The following is a 17268-nucleotide window of genomic DNA, read 5'->3' as shown; positions in this document are numbered from 1 at the left end:
TAGGAACAGATGATAGGGTAAGCAGGGCGTCAACGTGAAGGGCAAAGCCACCATTTTTTGTCATTGTCCATGTTTTATTTGGTCATTTCCTGGCTCCAAACAAAACTGCTTGTGCAAATGTGAAGCGGGGTTGGTGCTTGTGTGAGATTGCATGCATTACTGGGACAAAAACATTGCAGGAATGTGACAGTGCTGCCATGCCTGCGTATTTCTGCAGGTTAATGATCATGAGGAAATGCAATTGGTTAATACAGATGGGTGGCATGTACAGTATGTCGGTGGTCAAAGAAAAAAAGTTGAGACATTTGACTTTGCATGACTGTGCACATTTTGATGTGTTTTTTAGGATAGTAAAGTCATACAAAGTTGTGTAAAATAACAGATATTACACACATAAAGGACTGCTATAATTAAAGATACATGAGGCTTTTCAAAGATGTATTAACTGCCTGTTAGCTGTTACAACATGACAGCATGTCAGCAGCCTGAGCACTGACACACACATCGCTGACTCATCTTCTTCTCAGGTGATGTATATTTTAGTCCCATCCTAGTTTGGAAGGATATTTATGTGAATATGTGCAACGCTGATATTTGGCTGTGAGGCTCGAAACTCATGCCTTCACAGAAGGAAACTCAATAACACCAGCTTCCCCTCTCGGTTAACTTCTGCTCACAGCCTACACGTGGAAGCAGGGGTGGACGTGATGGAGCTTCAAGCAGAAAGTCAGAGCAGCAGTACAGCTTTAAAAAAGAGACGAGCACGCCACATGGAGTGTAGCGATGCACTTTAGCAGTCGCCCTGAACCACCTCGCATGCGTCCTTTCATTAATGTCTGAGCTGTTGTGATTTTTGGAACATAATGATGGAGGTGAGGATTCTTGTTCAGGAGCCTTGGGCAGTTCTTATATTCAGCACAACATGCTGAATATCTGCTGAGGTGAGCAGTTCTCAGATCAAATCTAAGCACTGTCCGATAATTTCAAACTGTTACGATAGGATGGAAGAACTCACACAGAGGCAGGATCAGTTTAAGGAGGTTTATTGCAGGTCAGCAGGGACTGGTGGGTGAGTGGAAAGGGGAAGATGGTTAACCAAGGCAGGCATGAAGGCGGATGATCCCGAGGCACAGGGGGAAAGAAGAGTTCAAGTCTGACTGGGAATCCAATCCACACAACTACAAGTACTCAGATTTAACTCGACGAGCGAGGCCTGAAGGAAGTGACTACCACAGGGGAGGAGAGAAAGACCGGCACAGAGAGGAAGAGGTGGAGGAGCCGGCGATGTGCTACCGAGATTATGAGCTGATTGCAGGAGTGTTGGAGGAGCAGGGAGAGTGAGAGGGGTGAGGAGAAGATTGATAGCAGGTTGAGCAGGGATATTGGAGCCAGGAGAGTGAGAGCAAGAGAACACCCACACACACACTCTCAGGAGAGCAGAGCACACACAGGGGAACTGGGAAACACACAATGCATACACTGGAGCCTGCCCTGGCTGTGACTAAACCCAGTGGGGACAATGGCTAAGGTTGGATTGTCTTTTTTGCTTATGAAGGTTTCTATTAAGGTGAACATACCCCTACGTGTTCAAGCTGCAGCCATGCTCAGAGTTGGTTGAATTCTCTAAATGCTTCCTTTCTTATCTCCTTTAACATAGGAAAGTGCTGTCACACAATTCCCTGGAAAATATATAGGCAACAAATGATTACCTATAAAGCCACGTCCAACGTTCTATCTCCACTTGATCTCAGTGTTCCACCCGTTGCCCTATCCTTACGCACTTCTGTTTTCACAAATGCTTTTTAAACACGTTCTCATCACTGGTGGTACTGCAGCTGGGCCTTCCCGCCTGCCCGGCGCATTGATAACACAGGATATTGGTTTTAGCCTGGGCTATAATGCACATCCATAAAACTCACATAATTAATGTCTTTCAGTAATGGCATGCAAAGGGTTCAGCTAACAATACTTAAAACAGGAAATTGATTTTGGATTGCATAATGGCCATGAAATGCATCCCTGTGTCGAGCTTAGAATGGTTATATGTGTGTGTATGCGTTAGTGCTGGGGGGAAACGATTATTTTGAAAACGATTAATCGGGCGATTATTTGATCGATTAGTCGACTAATCTAACGATTATTTTTCTGTTGTTCAATTCATAAAAAACGTAATGTAAAAAAAACGTAATGTAAAAAAAAATATTTCACGATACTGTGTCTCAGGGGATCTTAATATTTAACAAACTATTAATGTGTTATACCAGATTAACGGAAATAATCTCAGCTAACTGCCGATACAAACCATGTTTACCAAAACAAAACACAAGTCTCATAAGAAGCATCTAAATGACCCATGAGCGAAAAATGCTAACGGACATTGGCACAGAACTCAAGATAAAAGTACCCTTATTACTTATCGTAGCTGCACATACAAGATATCCGATTAAAGCTGAGACTCCACAGATTATGTAGGTATATAGTATCATCACTGAGTGATCCGGACTCGCGACAGGGGAAGCAAATACAGTCATCACAACACGTACCTTTACAGAGTTTCTAGGGAGATCGTCTCACCACCGTTGCTGTCAATCTGATCAAAAGACGTGTTCAATGGCATTAAAACGAGAAAAAACGCGGCTGAATCGGTTAATCCATAGGTTTTTAACGTCTATGTATAAAAAAAATATTGAATTTATAATCCATAATTCCATTTGTATGTAAAAATCGGAGAGCAAATGCTAGCTGCTAATGGTAGCCACCACAGCTAGCTGCCGCTTTAAATGTTCCGACATAGCCGTTGTGCTTGTGTGATATGCCAACTCCATTTGGCAAAGACTGCAAATGACAATATCTTTGCGTTTTGGACTAACTTTAAAATATTCCCATGCTTTTGAAGACCTAGGGCGAGATGTTTTCGTTTGAGGGCTTCATGCGCAATCCTGTGAGGAGGAGTTGGTAGCCGTTTCAGTCTCCATTGTGTTTGAAGTGCGATTGCGAACGGCTTGTTGCTTTGTTTACACACCCACGTGTGTGTAGCGACGCGTCGACGCGGAAATATGTCGTCGACGATATTTTGAAGTCGACGCGTCGCTCCAGCACTAGTATGCGTACGTTTGTGTGTGTGTGCATTAATATGTCTGTGTGTGACCTCGAGCAGATATTGCTGATATGGCTGATCGGTTCCCGTGCCAAATAGGAGACTGACACATAGGGCAAGACAAAGCACAGTCCAATTCAACTGTTGAATTAGGGGTTTTCAGGGAAATCTATATAACAGGAGGATTTGTGTGTGTGTTTTTTAGTGTATGTGTGTGTGTTTTTAGTGCATGTGTTTGTGTGTAAAACCCTAAATGGATCCTGTGCAGTGTTATTGCGTGGCTGGGTCTCTCCACACATAGAGAAATTGTGACTCAAAGTACCACTGTACTCCAACTAGTCTACACACTCCATCGTGTGTGTGTGTGTGTGTGTGTGTGTGTGTGTGTGTGTGTGTGTGTGTGTGTGTGTGTGTGTGTGTTTTCTGTTCCTATTTAAGCCTGTAAAGTAAATGTCTGAATCCATTTGTGTCCACCCTTGGCAGTAATTACTAAGACTGCTGGATCGTCACTGCAGACACAGACAATAACACACACACACACACACACACACACACACACACACACACACACACACACACACACACACACACACACACACACACACACACACACACACACACACACACACACACACACACACACACACACATATCGACTGGTAATTGCACATCAACTTGGATTCGCTTAGGGCTCTGTCTGAAAAAAAACACATGTTCTTAAACACAAAAATATGCACGCATTTTACATTCTCATCAGCTGTGTGTCCTTCAGTGCTTCCCAGCAGATGTTTATTAGCCTCTCCTCTCATCACATCTGCTCCTCACACACCGCCCCTTCCTTTGATGCTTGCACTGCTCCAGCAGTCATATTGTATACATATCATGCACATATGCTGATATCAAGGTGTTTGGTTAAAAAGTAATTATATTAGGGTGTGTCCGTTGTGTCCTTGTTATGCAGACCTAATATGCTGGGATTTAATGTTTGGTTGACACTAACTGTCGTACACATAATATCAGAGGAGTGAATCTGAACCGGCTGGCTCGACTCAATAATAAAATCGGTACAAGGTAGTTTTTGTGGTGAGTTTATTTAACATTTAATCAGAAGTGACAAACTCAATGCTGTACACGTCAAGGATTTCATTAAAAAAAAAGTACATGAAGGGGGTTTTAATGTGGAAGAATGAAACAGCACTATCTCTTTTCCTTTGGTAAGTATGGCACCTTATGCATAAGGAAGAAATAAAGCCTTAAGGTATAGCCAATGTATTTTTCTCCCCCACTCTCATACAAAAACAATGAATAATCTCTATTGGCATGATACGTTGCTACTGTCATCCCTTGGAAATGGCTAAACATACATTTGGGAATATTCTCCAAGTAAGCTTGTCGCAAATGAATGATACAACATCCTTATGTGTATGTTTGCCCTCTGTTCTTCCACAGTTGAGTTTTGGTGGGATGCCGTACAGTGGAAAGCCCGTTGGAGCCGGGAGGAAGAACTTTAAAGGCTGCATGGAGAGCATCAACTACAACGGAGACAACATCACAGACCTGGCCCGCAGGAAGAAGATAGACACGTCCAGCTTTGTAAGAGAAATGTGCCGTTACCAACTGTAACTATAAATCTAAAATGCTTGAAATAACATGCTCACACCGCAGCTGACAACGGAACATGCTCATAATTGTCACACTAAGTCTGTATCTGACCTGAGTGAGAGGGCACATAATTCACCGTACCCAAATAGTTGAACAGATTCATAATTAATCAGATACATCTGACCCATCGGTGGCCTCTCCGCGTGTCGTGCTCTCTCTCCATATCTGTGTGCCATTTTACTGCAACCTGTAACGACCTAATTCCACTGCAACCGCTGGAACCGTTTGTTTTCAACACATCCATACAGAATAAGCGACCTTTACTTAGCAAATCCATGCACGGTATCTTGATAATTACTGGTGTGAGTCCGGCACATTCCCAACAAGATCCCAAAGAGTGGATTGCGGGCTCTGATAGCAACAACCTGTCCTTCACTGCAAACATCGCTGCTACAACCCGCTGCTGCAGATACACGCTCTACAACATCAGGAGGATGCGTCCCCAGCTGACCCAGAAAGCCACGCAGGTTCTGGTCCAGGCTCTCGTCAGCTCACGCCTAGACTACTGCAACTCCCTCCTGGCTGGTCTACCTGCATGTGCCATCCGACCTCTGCAGCTCATCCAGAATGCAGCGGCTCGTCTGGTCTTCAACCTTCCTAAATGTTCCCACACCACTCCGCTCCTCCGCTCCCTTCACTGGCTTCCGGTAACTGCTAGAATCCACTTCAAGACACTGGTACCTGCGTACCATGCTGCGAATGGATCTGGCCCTTCCTACATCCAGGACATGGTTAAACCGTATACCCCAGCGCGTTCTCTACGCTCTGCATCAGCCAAACGACTCGCTGCACCCTCGCTGCGAGGGGGACCCAAGTTCCCATCAGCAAAAACACGTGGGTTTGCTATCCTGGCTCCAAGATGGTGGAATGAGCTCCCCATTGACATCAGGACAGCAGAAAGCTTACACACCTTCCGGCGCAGACTGAAAACTCATCTCTTTCGACTCCACTTCGAGCGATAGAATGACTAACAAAGAACTGCTAACAGAGCACTTATATGCTAATAAAGGACTGGCTTATCTATAGCCAGTTGAGTAGCACTTGAAATGATTGGCTCTTTGAAACCCGATGTTCTTATATGATTCTGTTTTCTTCAAGGTTGTGTCTTCCTGGTCGAATGTACTTATTGTAAGTCGCTTTGGATAAAAGCGTCAGCTAAATGCAATGTAATGTAACATGAGTTTAGCACTACTTCCAATCCGTCCAAACATGCTAAGCGTAATTTACCCTTCTTTGCTTCTGACTGCAATCATCCATGTAGCAAAGTATTATCAACACATTTGCCCCAAAACACAGAAGCAGAACAATAGGCAGAGACAAATATAAATAAATAATGAGTTTTAATAAACCATGATCTCTGGAAAGTCTGGGCGTGAGTGACCCTCCGTACGGATGCACTTCAGTAACCACACTTTCCTCGAAAGAAGCTCATCATTTCACTGTTAATGTGTTTGACTATTAGCTCTGATGAGCCTCATTTGCATAGAAAAGGGACAATGCTGCACCAAATGTTACATATTACCTTTTCAAACACGTTCAAGTAGGGAGACGCTATTAAGGTTAGCATGTCACATTGTGCAGATACTTTAAGAACACAGATGTGTCCGTGTGCAGGGCTAGCCGCCAACAAAAGCCGCCATCATTTCTTTGGTTTAAGTGTCTTGCCATCCTTCAGATTAGTTTCACAACACGATTTGATAGACTTTAAAGCACTTCTATCTACGTCTTCCTTAACAGGTGAGAGCCAGTATATCAAGTGCAGTCTCTAGTGAACTGATATAACAAATGGAGACACTAATCAAGTTCGTTAAAGCTGCACCTCTAATTCCCTCTGATGACTAAGCGCCGCCTTTCTAATCAAAACAGATCTGCTCTCAAATCTCACAAACAGACAGAGGGAATCAGGAAGTATCTCTAGGTGGTAAGGCAGCTCAATAGTGTGTGCTTGGTAATGATTTGATTAAAAGCACACGTTTGGAGAAGCTCGAAGGTAATTAGTCCCTAAAATCCACAGTAGAGTTTGTTTTCGCCTGCACACACACACACACACACACACACACACACACACACACACACCCACACCAGCGAGGTTACTGTTCAACCCTGGTTTCAAAGAAGAGGAGACATTATTCTGATGCTTACACGCAACATCAGTCATTGAATGTAGCTTCAATGGAGCATCTGAAGGTTAGTGGGCAGGAGATTCAAAGCAACAAAGGCCTGGCTAATAAAAACACGATTTCCTAAAGTGTTGAGGCTTTTAAAAAGTCCAAACACCTTCCCACACTCAAGGGATTAGCTTTATTTTCGCTCTGAAGACCAATTCATAACTTTGAATGACCTCTCTTTGCCGGTGTCTCCACAGCGCAACCTGTCCTTCTTCTGCGTGGAGACACACTCCTTCCCGGTGTTCTTCAACGCCACCAGCTTCCTGCAGCTGCCGGGACGAGCCAATCACGACACTTTATCTGTCAGCTTCCAGTTTCGTACCTGGAACCCCGAAGGGCTCCTCTTGTTCAGTAATCTGGACGACGGCACGCTGGAGATCTCTCTGGAGGACAGCAAGGTGGGGGTTCATCTGAACGTGACGCAGGAGACCGGAAACCAGCGAGTCGACCTATCATCAGGTGAGTCTGTCTACAGGTACATTAAGACATGACACACAACTTAAGTGAGAAGCCAATTAGTTTAACAAAAGAAATCCACAATCATTACCAAGTCGTGATGCTTGTCCCGTTGTATTTCCTGTTGAATTCAAAGTATTACTCCGACACAAAACAAGAATAATGTTGGCGTTTCACTGAAATCCATGCATACAGGGTTGGAGTCTGGACAGCTAAACAGCTTTCTTACATATTCTATTTGCATAGGGTTATTTTAAAGCTTGTTTGGTACAGTTAGGTCATGTCTATATTTGGAAACTTGCTGGAGAAGTTCACCAGCATTCGCATACAGGAAGTGCACTTACTGTTGAATTGATTTATTTAAAACAAGGGACAGTGTACATTAATCAACATATTAAAAACATGTAAAAGTACTCGAATTAGGCTAGTTTTCATCGATAGTCCCTTCGCCAGATGGTGATAGACATCCTAAAAGCAATAATACAAATACCACAACATTGTTATACCATTGTACATATTTACAATAGATGACATCACTGAATACAGATAAGATCAAGTCATGATAATAAATAAATAAAACATTAACAATACACACTCATACATGTACACACACACACACACACACACACACACACACACACACACACACACACACACACACACACACACACACACACACACACACACACACACACACACACACACACACACACACACACACACACACACACACACACACACACACACACACACACACACACACACACACACACACACACACACACACACACACATCAGTGCTGACACTGTTGGTTTTCAATGAGCCACTTTTTAACACTGTGCTTGAATGTGTAGTCGGATGAGGATTCTCTTATTGGTTGAGGTATTGAATTCCATTGATGGGATGCGTGGAATGAAAGACAGCCTGGCTGAATGCGCTGTTCCTAAATGGGATGGTGCAGTCTCCCCCAGCCGCACCTCGAGTAACCCTGGTTGAGGTGGGCTTTAGGCTGATGCAGCCAGCCAGAGGAGGAGGAGCCAACCCACGAGTGATCTTATAAACTAAGCAGATGTTTTTGTAAACTATGAGATTTTCCCAGATGAACAGATTATACTTTTTAACAATGTGACAATGATGATACCGGAATGGCTTTTTGTCTCGTGTTTTGAGTGCTTGTTTATACAGTGATTCCAGTGGCCTTAGAGCTGCAGAGTGTGCATTAGACCAGCTGATCAGACAGTAGTAGATGTGGGAGAGGACCATTGAGTGAAGGTATAGTTTAGCTGCTGCAGATGATAGGAAGTTTCTCATGTATCTGTAATTTGACAGATTGAACATTACTTTATTGCAGACCTTTTTGATATGGGTTTTGAAATTGAGGTTTGTGTCAATATGTACTCCTAAGTACTTGTACTCGGAGACAACCTGAAGTCTCCTTCCAGAAAAGAAAACATCTTGTTTTGTTATAATGCTTTGGCCCTAGGAGAAGAACATACACACTGTCTTTGAGATATTTAGTTGCAAACAATTATTGTTAAGCCAGGATGTAATATTCTCCAACACATCAGTGACCTTGGTAGCAGCCTCTTCTGTGGTTTTGCCATGAGTAAAAACAACTGTATCATCAGCACATTAATACATCACATTCTCCACACACAGAAGGCAGATCATTTATGTACATACTAAACAGAATTGGGCCCAATACAGAGCCCTGCGGTACTCCAGTTGACAAACATAGTGCACTGGACTCTCAATTTGAACAATTTGTGTTACTGCCAATTGTTTTAGACTTTTTAACCCTCTTATTCTTTACTCATTATTCTACTTAAATATAACAATTTTGACACTTTTCCAGTCAATCAAATACTTTTTTTATACTTTTTTTTCAACATGTGTTGCTTGTTGTGGCATGCTAATCAACACATGTACAATTCAAACTAGGGATATTTAAGACAATTGTCACATTTAGACATGCTTAAATACACAAGTTATTAGAGTATGATGTCGGCCCAAGTGCAATGACCGCCTGGTTTCATATTTAAATGAAATGCTGTAGAACAATTAACATTTTCAAAATCACACTGAAATGCACAGAAATGTTTTAAGAAGAAGTATTTTTTCCATTCTTCCTATCCTACGCGTCTATTATACCCTCGCTTAAATGGTACACCCTACCTCTCCTCCCATCTCCCCCCTTCTTTCACTTTCCTTAGACATACTCATTTATTCTGTCCTGTGCTGCTTTAATAGGCCATTATGCCCAGGGGTAGGGATTATTACAGAGTCACCCTCTAGGCTAATTGGGCTTGAGCCTGCGATTACATCACTATTACTGGAATGTACAGCCGCCCAAACACAGACTCACACGCACAAACATACTTCCTCTGATTCTGATACTTGCATCTCAGAAAGGAAGCCGCACTGGCTCCGATGACACAGTGGGAGCACGGTACACTTGTAATGAAATGCTTAGTCCCTCCTAATGCAAATAGACACTGGCAGATGTGCACACACTAAGGAGAGAGAGAGGATCGTATGGAGACTACACAATCCAGTGTTCTTCTCCCAGTGGGGATAGATTGCTTATGAAGCTATTTAGCGACAGCTTATTCCCATATAATCACGCATCTGCTGCAAGGTAGAACCAGACTGAAATACTCCACTGATCTGCAACCCGTGCAGGATGGAGACATTAATGACCACATATATGAATCAAATAACTTGCTTTAGAGTGAAGTGGTTGCAAGCTCTTGAGTTGCAATAAGAATGAGAACCCTAGTTTGCGGCTATGTGTACAACATAGCAGAGAGCTGAGTGCACTAAGATAAATACATGGATGACCATATATGTGTTATGCACCTCTTTTTAGAGCCTCAGACATTTTTTGTAGCGTTTAAAGCTTTCCATATGTTGTTCTCATGAATATCAAATCTTTGAAGCGAAGGAATATCAAGCACTATCGTTTCCAATAAGAAGGGGCACAATATTTAGCAGCTTGCATGTCGTTTTTCCCTGCTGTTTTGTACAAAAGATCAGTGAGATTGAATCACTGAGAGCCTAAAAACAAAACATCTAACAAGCCACACAGACCCAGAAAGTTGTTTTTCTCAGAGTTGGAGGATAAAAGCAAGGCGACTAAATAATGTCTGGCATTCCACAAAAAACACTGCCTGCCTCACTCTGTCTAGTGCTTAAGTATAAGAAACATTACCTCCACACTACCAGCTTGTAATCTCCGAAGGGTTTTCTGCAAAGCCCAAGTGAAAACAAAGCGAGGGTTGGATGAAGGATAGGAGCTGGAAAATGAAAGCTTCATGTCTGATGGCAGAACAAACCACCTGCATATCTCTTCATAACCTCATTCTGTCCACGGTGGGTCCCAGCTCATTACAGGTCCTTTTTCTCTATGAATGAGAGCTATGGGTACAGTAGACAGTGTGTGTGTGTGTGTGTGTGTGTGTGTGTGTGTGTGTGTGTGTGTGTGTGTGTGTGTGTGTGTGTGTGTGTGTGTGTGTGTGTGTGTGTGTGTGTGTGTGTGTGTGTGTGTGTGTGTGTGTGTGTGTGTGTGTGTGTGTAGAGGTGTGTGTGTGTAGAGGTGTGTGTGTGTAGGTGTGTGTGTGTGTGTGTGTGTGTGTGTGTGTGTGTGTGTGTGTGTGTGTGTGTGTGTGTGTGTGTGTGTGTGTGTGTGTGTGTGTGTGTGTGTGTGTGTGTCTGTCTGTGTGTGACCTTCGTAAATGTGCTCTTCTCTCCTTTGAGGAAACATCTACCATTTCATCCTCTTCCTCTTCTCAGGCAGAGAGACAGGGGGAGGCCTTTGAGGAAATACTCTAGATTAGAGAGTGTGTGTGTGTGTGTGTGTGTGTGTGTGTGTGTGTGTGTGTGTGTGTGTGTGTGTGTGTGTGTGTGTGTGTGTGGTGTGTGTGTGTGTGTGTGTGTGTGTGTGTGTGTGTGTAGAGGGTGTGTGTGTGTGTGTGTGTGTGTGTGTGTGTGTGTGTGTGTGTGTGTGTGTGTGTGTGTGTGTGTGTGTAGAGGTGTGTGTGTGTGGTGTGTGTGCGTGCCTGGTGTGTATGGTGTGTGTGGTGTGGTGTGTGTGTGCGTGTGTGTAGAGGTGTGTGTGTGTGTGTGTGTGTGTGTGTGTGTGTAGAGGTGTGTGTGTGTGTGCGTATACGTGCGTGTAGAGGTGTGTGTGCGTGCGTGTGTGTAGAGGTGTGTGCGTGTGTGTGTGTGTGTGTGTGTGTGTGTGTGTGTGTGTGTGTAGAGGTGTGTGTGTGTGCGTATACGTGCGTGTAGAGGTGTGTGTGCGTGCGTGTGTGTGTGTGTGTGTATGTGTGTGTGTGTGTGTGTGTGTAGAGGTGTGTATGCGCGCGTGTGTCCGTGTGCATTATGCAAGCACTTCATTGTGATTCCTGCAGGGACTCTGATCTAATCTTCCCATCTCTTTGCTTTTACTTACTCATTAACTCCCTTCTCTTCTGCTCTCATCACTCATGTGTTAGTTTTATTAAACGCCTTGGTTATAGAGGGGCCGGAAAGTGTTGCCTTCGTGGCCGAACAGAAGCAACACAACATGTTTTCATGTGCCCACAAAACAAATCAAGCTCCCATTTTCCACATTACATCCCATGCACTAAACCAACGCCGGGGAAACGCTCTTTATTTACCTGATGCTGATAGCAGGTGAGTGTCGGTATGATTGTGTGTTTCGAGGATGTTTCCTTCTCATCATCCTTTTGATTAATTATCAAATGATTTGGCACCTGCATTGTTTCCATGGAAACGATATTCGACTGTCTCTGGTGCTTTTGCAGGGACGAACACATCTAATTTCCTAAGAGCTTGTTGAGGAAATGTACTCCTGTTACAAACACAAGGTATTAGTAGTTATAATTAATGTTGAAGAGTCATTCAATATGTAACATAGCTTCAAGAAAAACAAACAATTGATGTAGCACTTTTTTCTTTATTGTTCTCCTTTGTTGTTATAAAGGAATATAATTACAATGAATCTTGATGAATAAAATAAAAGATAAAAAACATTGAAAAGGTTTCCCAAATTGAGATCAAGAAAGTGTTACATTGGTGTAATTGTGTAAGAAAAACAATGAAAAGAAACAACATATATTTTTTCTTTATCAATTACGTTTCTAAATTCCCTTCAATACTTGTGTTTAACCTGCATGTTATTATTGAATCTGCTTTGTGTGTAATGTCTTTCCCCTCTTACAGTTTCATACAAAAGCGTTATGATATGCTGGAATGACTCAATCATCTGTTTCATTACGTTATGCATTAACTCCTTTCTTTATATCGGCCTTTTTTATACCTACTGGGCAACGTACCATCCAAATCATTCTCGGTGAGACTGAGGCGAGGCTCATTGCAAAATAAGACAAAGCCACAGCGTAAACTGTCGGATTCAGACCGCCGCAGGAATATTTCTTCTTCGTTAAAACTCTTCGAGTGTTTGTGTGTTCTCTCATCCGTCCGTTCACACCCATCAACTTAGCCAGAAGTAATAACATCAGATCCTTTGAGATGCAGAATTTACTATCAGTCACACACACAAGGTTACTTGCACAGTCAGAATAGGAAGCATGAGTAATTACAATAACAGGCCTGAGGCACAGATTTGTGGGGAAAACAGCCCTGCAACCACCCCAGATGTTAGTGTTTTATTGTTTCATTCCCCCCAAGTGTGTGTGTGTGTGTGTGTGTGTGTGTATTATGTTAATATTTTGTATTCTCCGGCTTTGTTTAATTGCCGCATTGCCATCCGTAAGGACGTTTAAAATTCTGCAAACTACCTTGGAGGACATCATATTTAGGAATGGAGGATACATTCAGGATTGCCAGCGGGCCCCATGAATTTATAGGATACTAAATTAATTTATATTATACATACAGGATCATATGAAACAGTGGGAGAGGAGAGAAGTTAAACGGGATGGGAGGCAGAGAATAGGAGAGAGGACGAGGGAGTAGAAAGGAAGGTAATCAGAAACAGTATTAATGTTCCACGCTGGATACATTGTGATATTGCCGAAATGTTCCAGGTGAGAAAATAACGCTTCTCTCCCATGTGTAATGTGATAGTATCATAAGTGTTGCTTCTTACTCTCTGATATCTGTGGAATCTGTGTGCTTCCTCTGAGCATTTGATTAGTATTCACCTGGCCACTGCTTATCTCCCATAATAACTCCCTCTGATAGTTTTCATATTATCAGGGGGGTGCTGATAAAATTATGTATTTAGTCGTTTCTGAAGCACTGAACATCTCACTTCCTTTGGTGAAGATACAGTAAAGCTGGTCTACAGTTCAATACAGATATATAATACAGATATCTTATTATAAATATGTTTTTTTTACTTTATGCAAAAGTAATTGCTCGACGATTGGAGAAAGTCCTTCCAACATTATGACCAAACAGGCTTTATGAAAAACCGATTCTCATCAGATAATATCAGGAGACTACTGCATGTTATTCATTTTGCAGCAGACATAACATTGCCTTGCGCCGTCTTATCAGTCGATGCTGAAAAAGCTTTTGATAGGCTAGAATGGCCATTTTTGTGGCATACAATGCAAAGAATGGGGTTTGGGGCAAAATGTATGATTATGTTGAAGATCCTATATAATAATCCAAGTGCTATGGTTCTGACAGGCAATCAGTGGTCACCTAGATTTCCAATTATACGTGGCACACGGCAAGGCTGCCCTGTCTCCGCGCTTCTGTTTGCAATTTCTCTAGAATCGCTTGCACAGAAAATAAGACTATCCAAAGAAGTAAAACATATAGTTGTAAAAGACACAGACCACAACATTTCGTTATATGCGGATGATCTAGTACTGTACTTGGACGAGGTACCAACTACGCTTCCTAAGCTGTTAAATATGTTTACCCAATTTAGTTCAATATCTGGTGACAAGACCAATTTGAATAAATCAAGTCTTTTACCCCTCAATAGTGCCATGGTTGAACTAAACTTAAATACAGAATGGCAGATCGTCCAACACTTTAAGTATTTGGGAATTTATATATATGCCTCATTAGACACAATAGTAGCAAAGAACTACAAAAGAATGTATACAACAATTAAAGATGACCTAATATAACAATTTCTTTAGCGGGACGAATTTCAACCATAAAGATGAATGTTCTATCAAGAGTCAATTTCTTAGCTAGTATGTTACCTTTATCTCCACCAGACAGTTTTTGGGACAAACTTCAGAATAGGATTTCAAAATATATTTGGAAAAACCAATACCCAAGAATCAGATACAAAGTTCTACAATATGACAAAAACAGTGGAGGCCTTAATGTTCCCAATCTGGAGCTTTATTGTTATTCCTTTACGCTTCGAGCCTTGAGAAACTGGATTGATGAAAGCACCAATGTACCTTGGATTAAAATTGAAAGAAGTATAGTCTATCCCCTTAAACTTGGTGATGTCTTATTTTCTGCCATATGACTGTATGCAAACATTTGGACCAATTGTTGGGCAAGTGTGGAAACATGTAGAGAAATTGTGCAATTGGTCTGTAGATTGGCATAGTAACCATTGTTCATAACCTGTTACTACGTATTGGGGAAAAGCAATCCAATTCCCACAATGGCAAACTCGAGGAATACATTATCTTTCTGACATAACCAACGACAACGGCTTGATGTCCTTCCAATAATTGAAAGACACGTATAATGGGCCTGGCTCTTCTTTCTTTTTCTATTTGCAACTAGTACTGCCATGCGCACATATGGAGTGCCATGGAATCAACCTCTGCCAACACATCAATTAGTTAAGGTCATATTAAGTTCAAACAGTGTGAGCGGCACTACTTCATATATATATATATATATATATCAAAAGCTGCAAGATACATTAACCGGATATATTGGCATCTTTGCAGTATGGAACGCAGATCTAAAAAATGATACGCAGACTATTGATTGGAAGAAAATATGGAATAATATCTCCTTAACATCGCGTAACCACAATCACCAATTTATATAGTATAAAATGATACACAGATATTACCTGTCAACCAGAACATGCTGTCAATTAAGGATGATTCCAAGCCCCATATGCCTTCTCTGTAACCAACAGACTATTGGCACATATGTACACATGGTTTATGAATGTACTGCAGTAAGAACGTTCTGGAAACAGGTTATTGACATTGTATCTGAGATTAATGGAGTTCACATACCCTGTCTCCCAAGTATTGTATTGTTGAATGATGATTCTTTCTTGACCTGCAGAACCATCAGAAAATGGTGCTTTTCGCTGGTCTAACAGCAGCCAAAAAAATAATTGTAATACGATGGAAACCCCCACATACTTTATTTATCAAGCAATGGATATCATCCTTCCATGACCTACTAATCTCAGAGCTGTCAATCGCTTCTGCTAATAAGGCTAAGCGGGAAACATTAGAGGCTATTCAAAGAGCTGCTGATCGGGTGTTATCATTCATGTAAATGATGATTGTACATATACGCACACCTTGGTGCAATTGTAGATTATTAAGAGTTAATCGCAATTCAGCTTAAACAGATGAAATAAAAGGTGTGAATGTATTTTACGTGGATAAATGGTTATGCTATAATATAAATAATATATATAAAATAAATATGTTTTTTTCATGATTCTCCCACTAACATACTATAATAAATAACTTGCACGTACTTATAAACATTGTCTTGAATTAAAAAGGTCCTTAAATGCAATTGTAATGGTACTTAAGTATGTCCATTTCATGCTTCTTTATTTCATGCATGAATTATGAAAGCCTCAGTCAGGATTTTTTTTACCAAGTGTTATTATTGCTCTTGGTGCATGAAAAACAAGATTTGAACTTATTTTTTTTTAATCTAGTTTTTTCAAAGAGATTTTAATATGTCCACTCAGGTGGACATATTAAAATCATGCGTTCAGGGTTTGAACTGAAGAGATGTACATTTTGTAAAAATAATAACTAAAGATGTGCAAATTTAAAATTACATTATAATAACATAAGTATATTGATTTACGGCCCATAAATATATTGCAGATGAAGTATTTTCAATTTGAGGCCCCACGCACAGTTATTTGATGAGTGCTAGTGGAGCCTCGCAGTGGCGAAACCGTGCTGCGCCACCCTAATTGCGCCACATAAGCGCATAGGTGCGCCTCAGATGATGAGGCCCCCCTCCGCAAGGTGTGGCCCCCTCCACAAGGTGTGGCCCCCTCCACAAGGTGAGGCCCCACACAGTCTGCATGATCTGCCTGTAGGGAGGGACGGCCCCGGGAACAACAGCAGCAGTACCAGTATGAATTGTAGTTGAAATATAGCCATTGATGCATGACGTCCACTGTAGTGGACAGGTGGTTAACCATGATTTCCTGCAAACATAACATCAATACTTTGATCATTTATGAATTATATGATTCCTTAGTTGTTACTTGATGTCACCACCTTTTTAATACCTGCAGGGGACGCTTTCCATAAAAGGATTGGCAGGATATAGATGGGTGACTTGGTCCATGTGGCTTTCTGTCGTCCATCTTGGTTTAGAGACACTTACACTGACTTGGCACTGAGTGGCAGTGTATGGGATGATGCAATAGGGTCCTAGGGCTGATGGTGCAACTATGCAAAAAAAAACAATGCATATACAAGAAAACACCTTTTGAATAGCTGTCCACTGTAGTGACCTCTATGCATGAAGGGGATTTATACGTATTTTCCACTTAATTTCAGAAGCCTATATTAAAAAAGTTACATTTATCTGACAGCTTTAGTTACTTTACATAATTGAGATTATTCGCTGATGCAAAATATAAATCCACTAATAAATGAACATTAACATATGTCTACTTTTGGTACTTTAAGTATATGTCGATG

The 17268-nt window shown here is 41.6% G+C and overlaps 1 protein-coding gene across 1 annotated transcript in view; it reads left to right on the top strand.

The window, feature by feature from the left end:
• cntnap2a (contactin associated protein 2a) overlaps positions 1-17268 on the top strand; it is a 365546-nt gene that overhangs the window by 211908 nt on the left and 136370 nt on the right. The window contains exons 8-9 of the mRNA XM_071206976.1: positions 4547-4690; positions 7125-7386. Coding sequence (XP_071063077.1) covers positions 4547-4690; positions 7125-7386 — 406 coding nt within the window. The remainder of the gene's footprint in view (positions 1-4546; positions 4691-7124; positions 7387-17268) is intronic.

This window comes from Pseudochaenichthys georgianus, chromosome 20 (genome assembly GCF_902827115.2).
Source record: "Pseudochaenichthys georgianus chromosome 20, fPseGeo1.2, whole genome shotgun sequence".
Lineage (NCBI taxonomy): Eukaryota > Metazoa > Chordata > Actinopteri > Perciformes > Channichthyidae > Pseudochaenichthys > Pseudochaenichthys georgianus.
The sequence above is the reverse complement of the archived record's forward strand: the minus strand, read 5'-3'. Positions and strand labels throughout refer to the sequence as shown.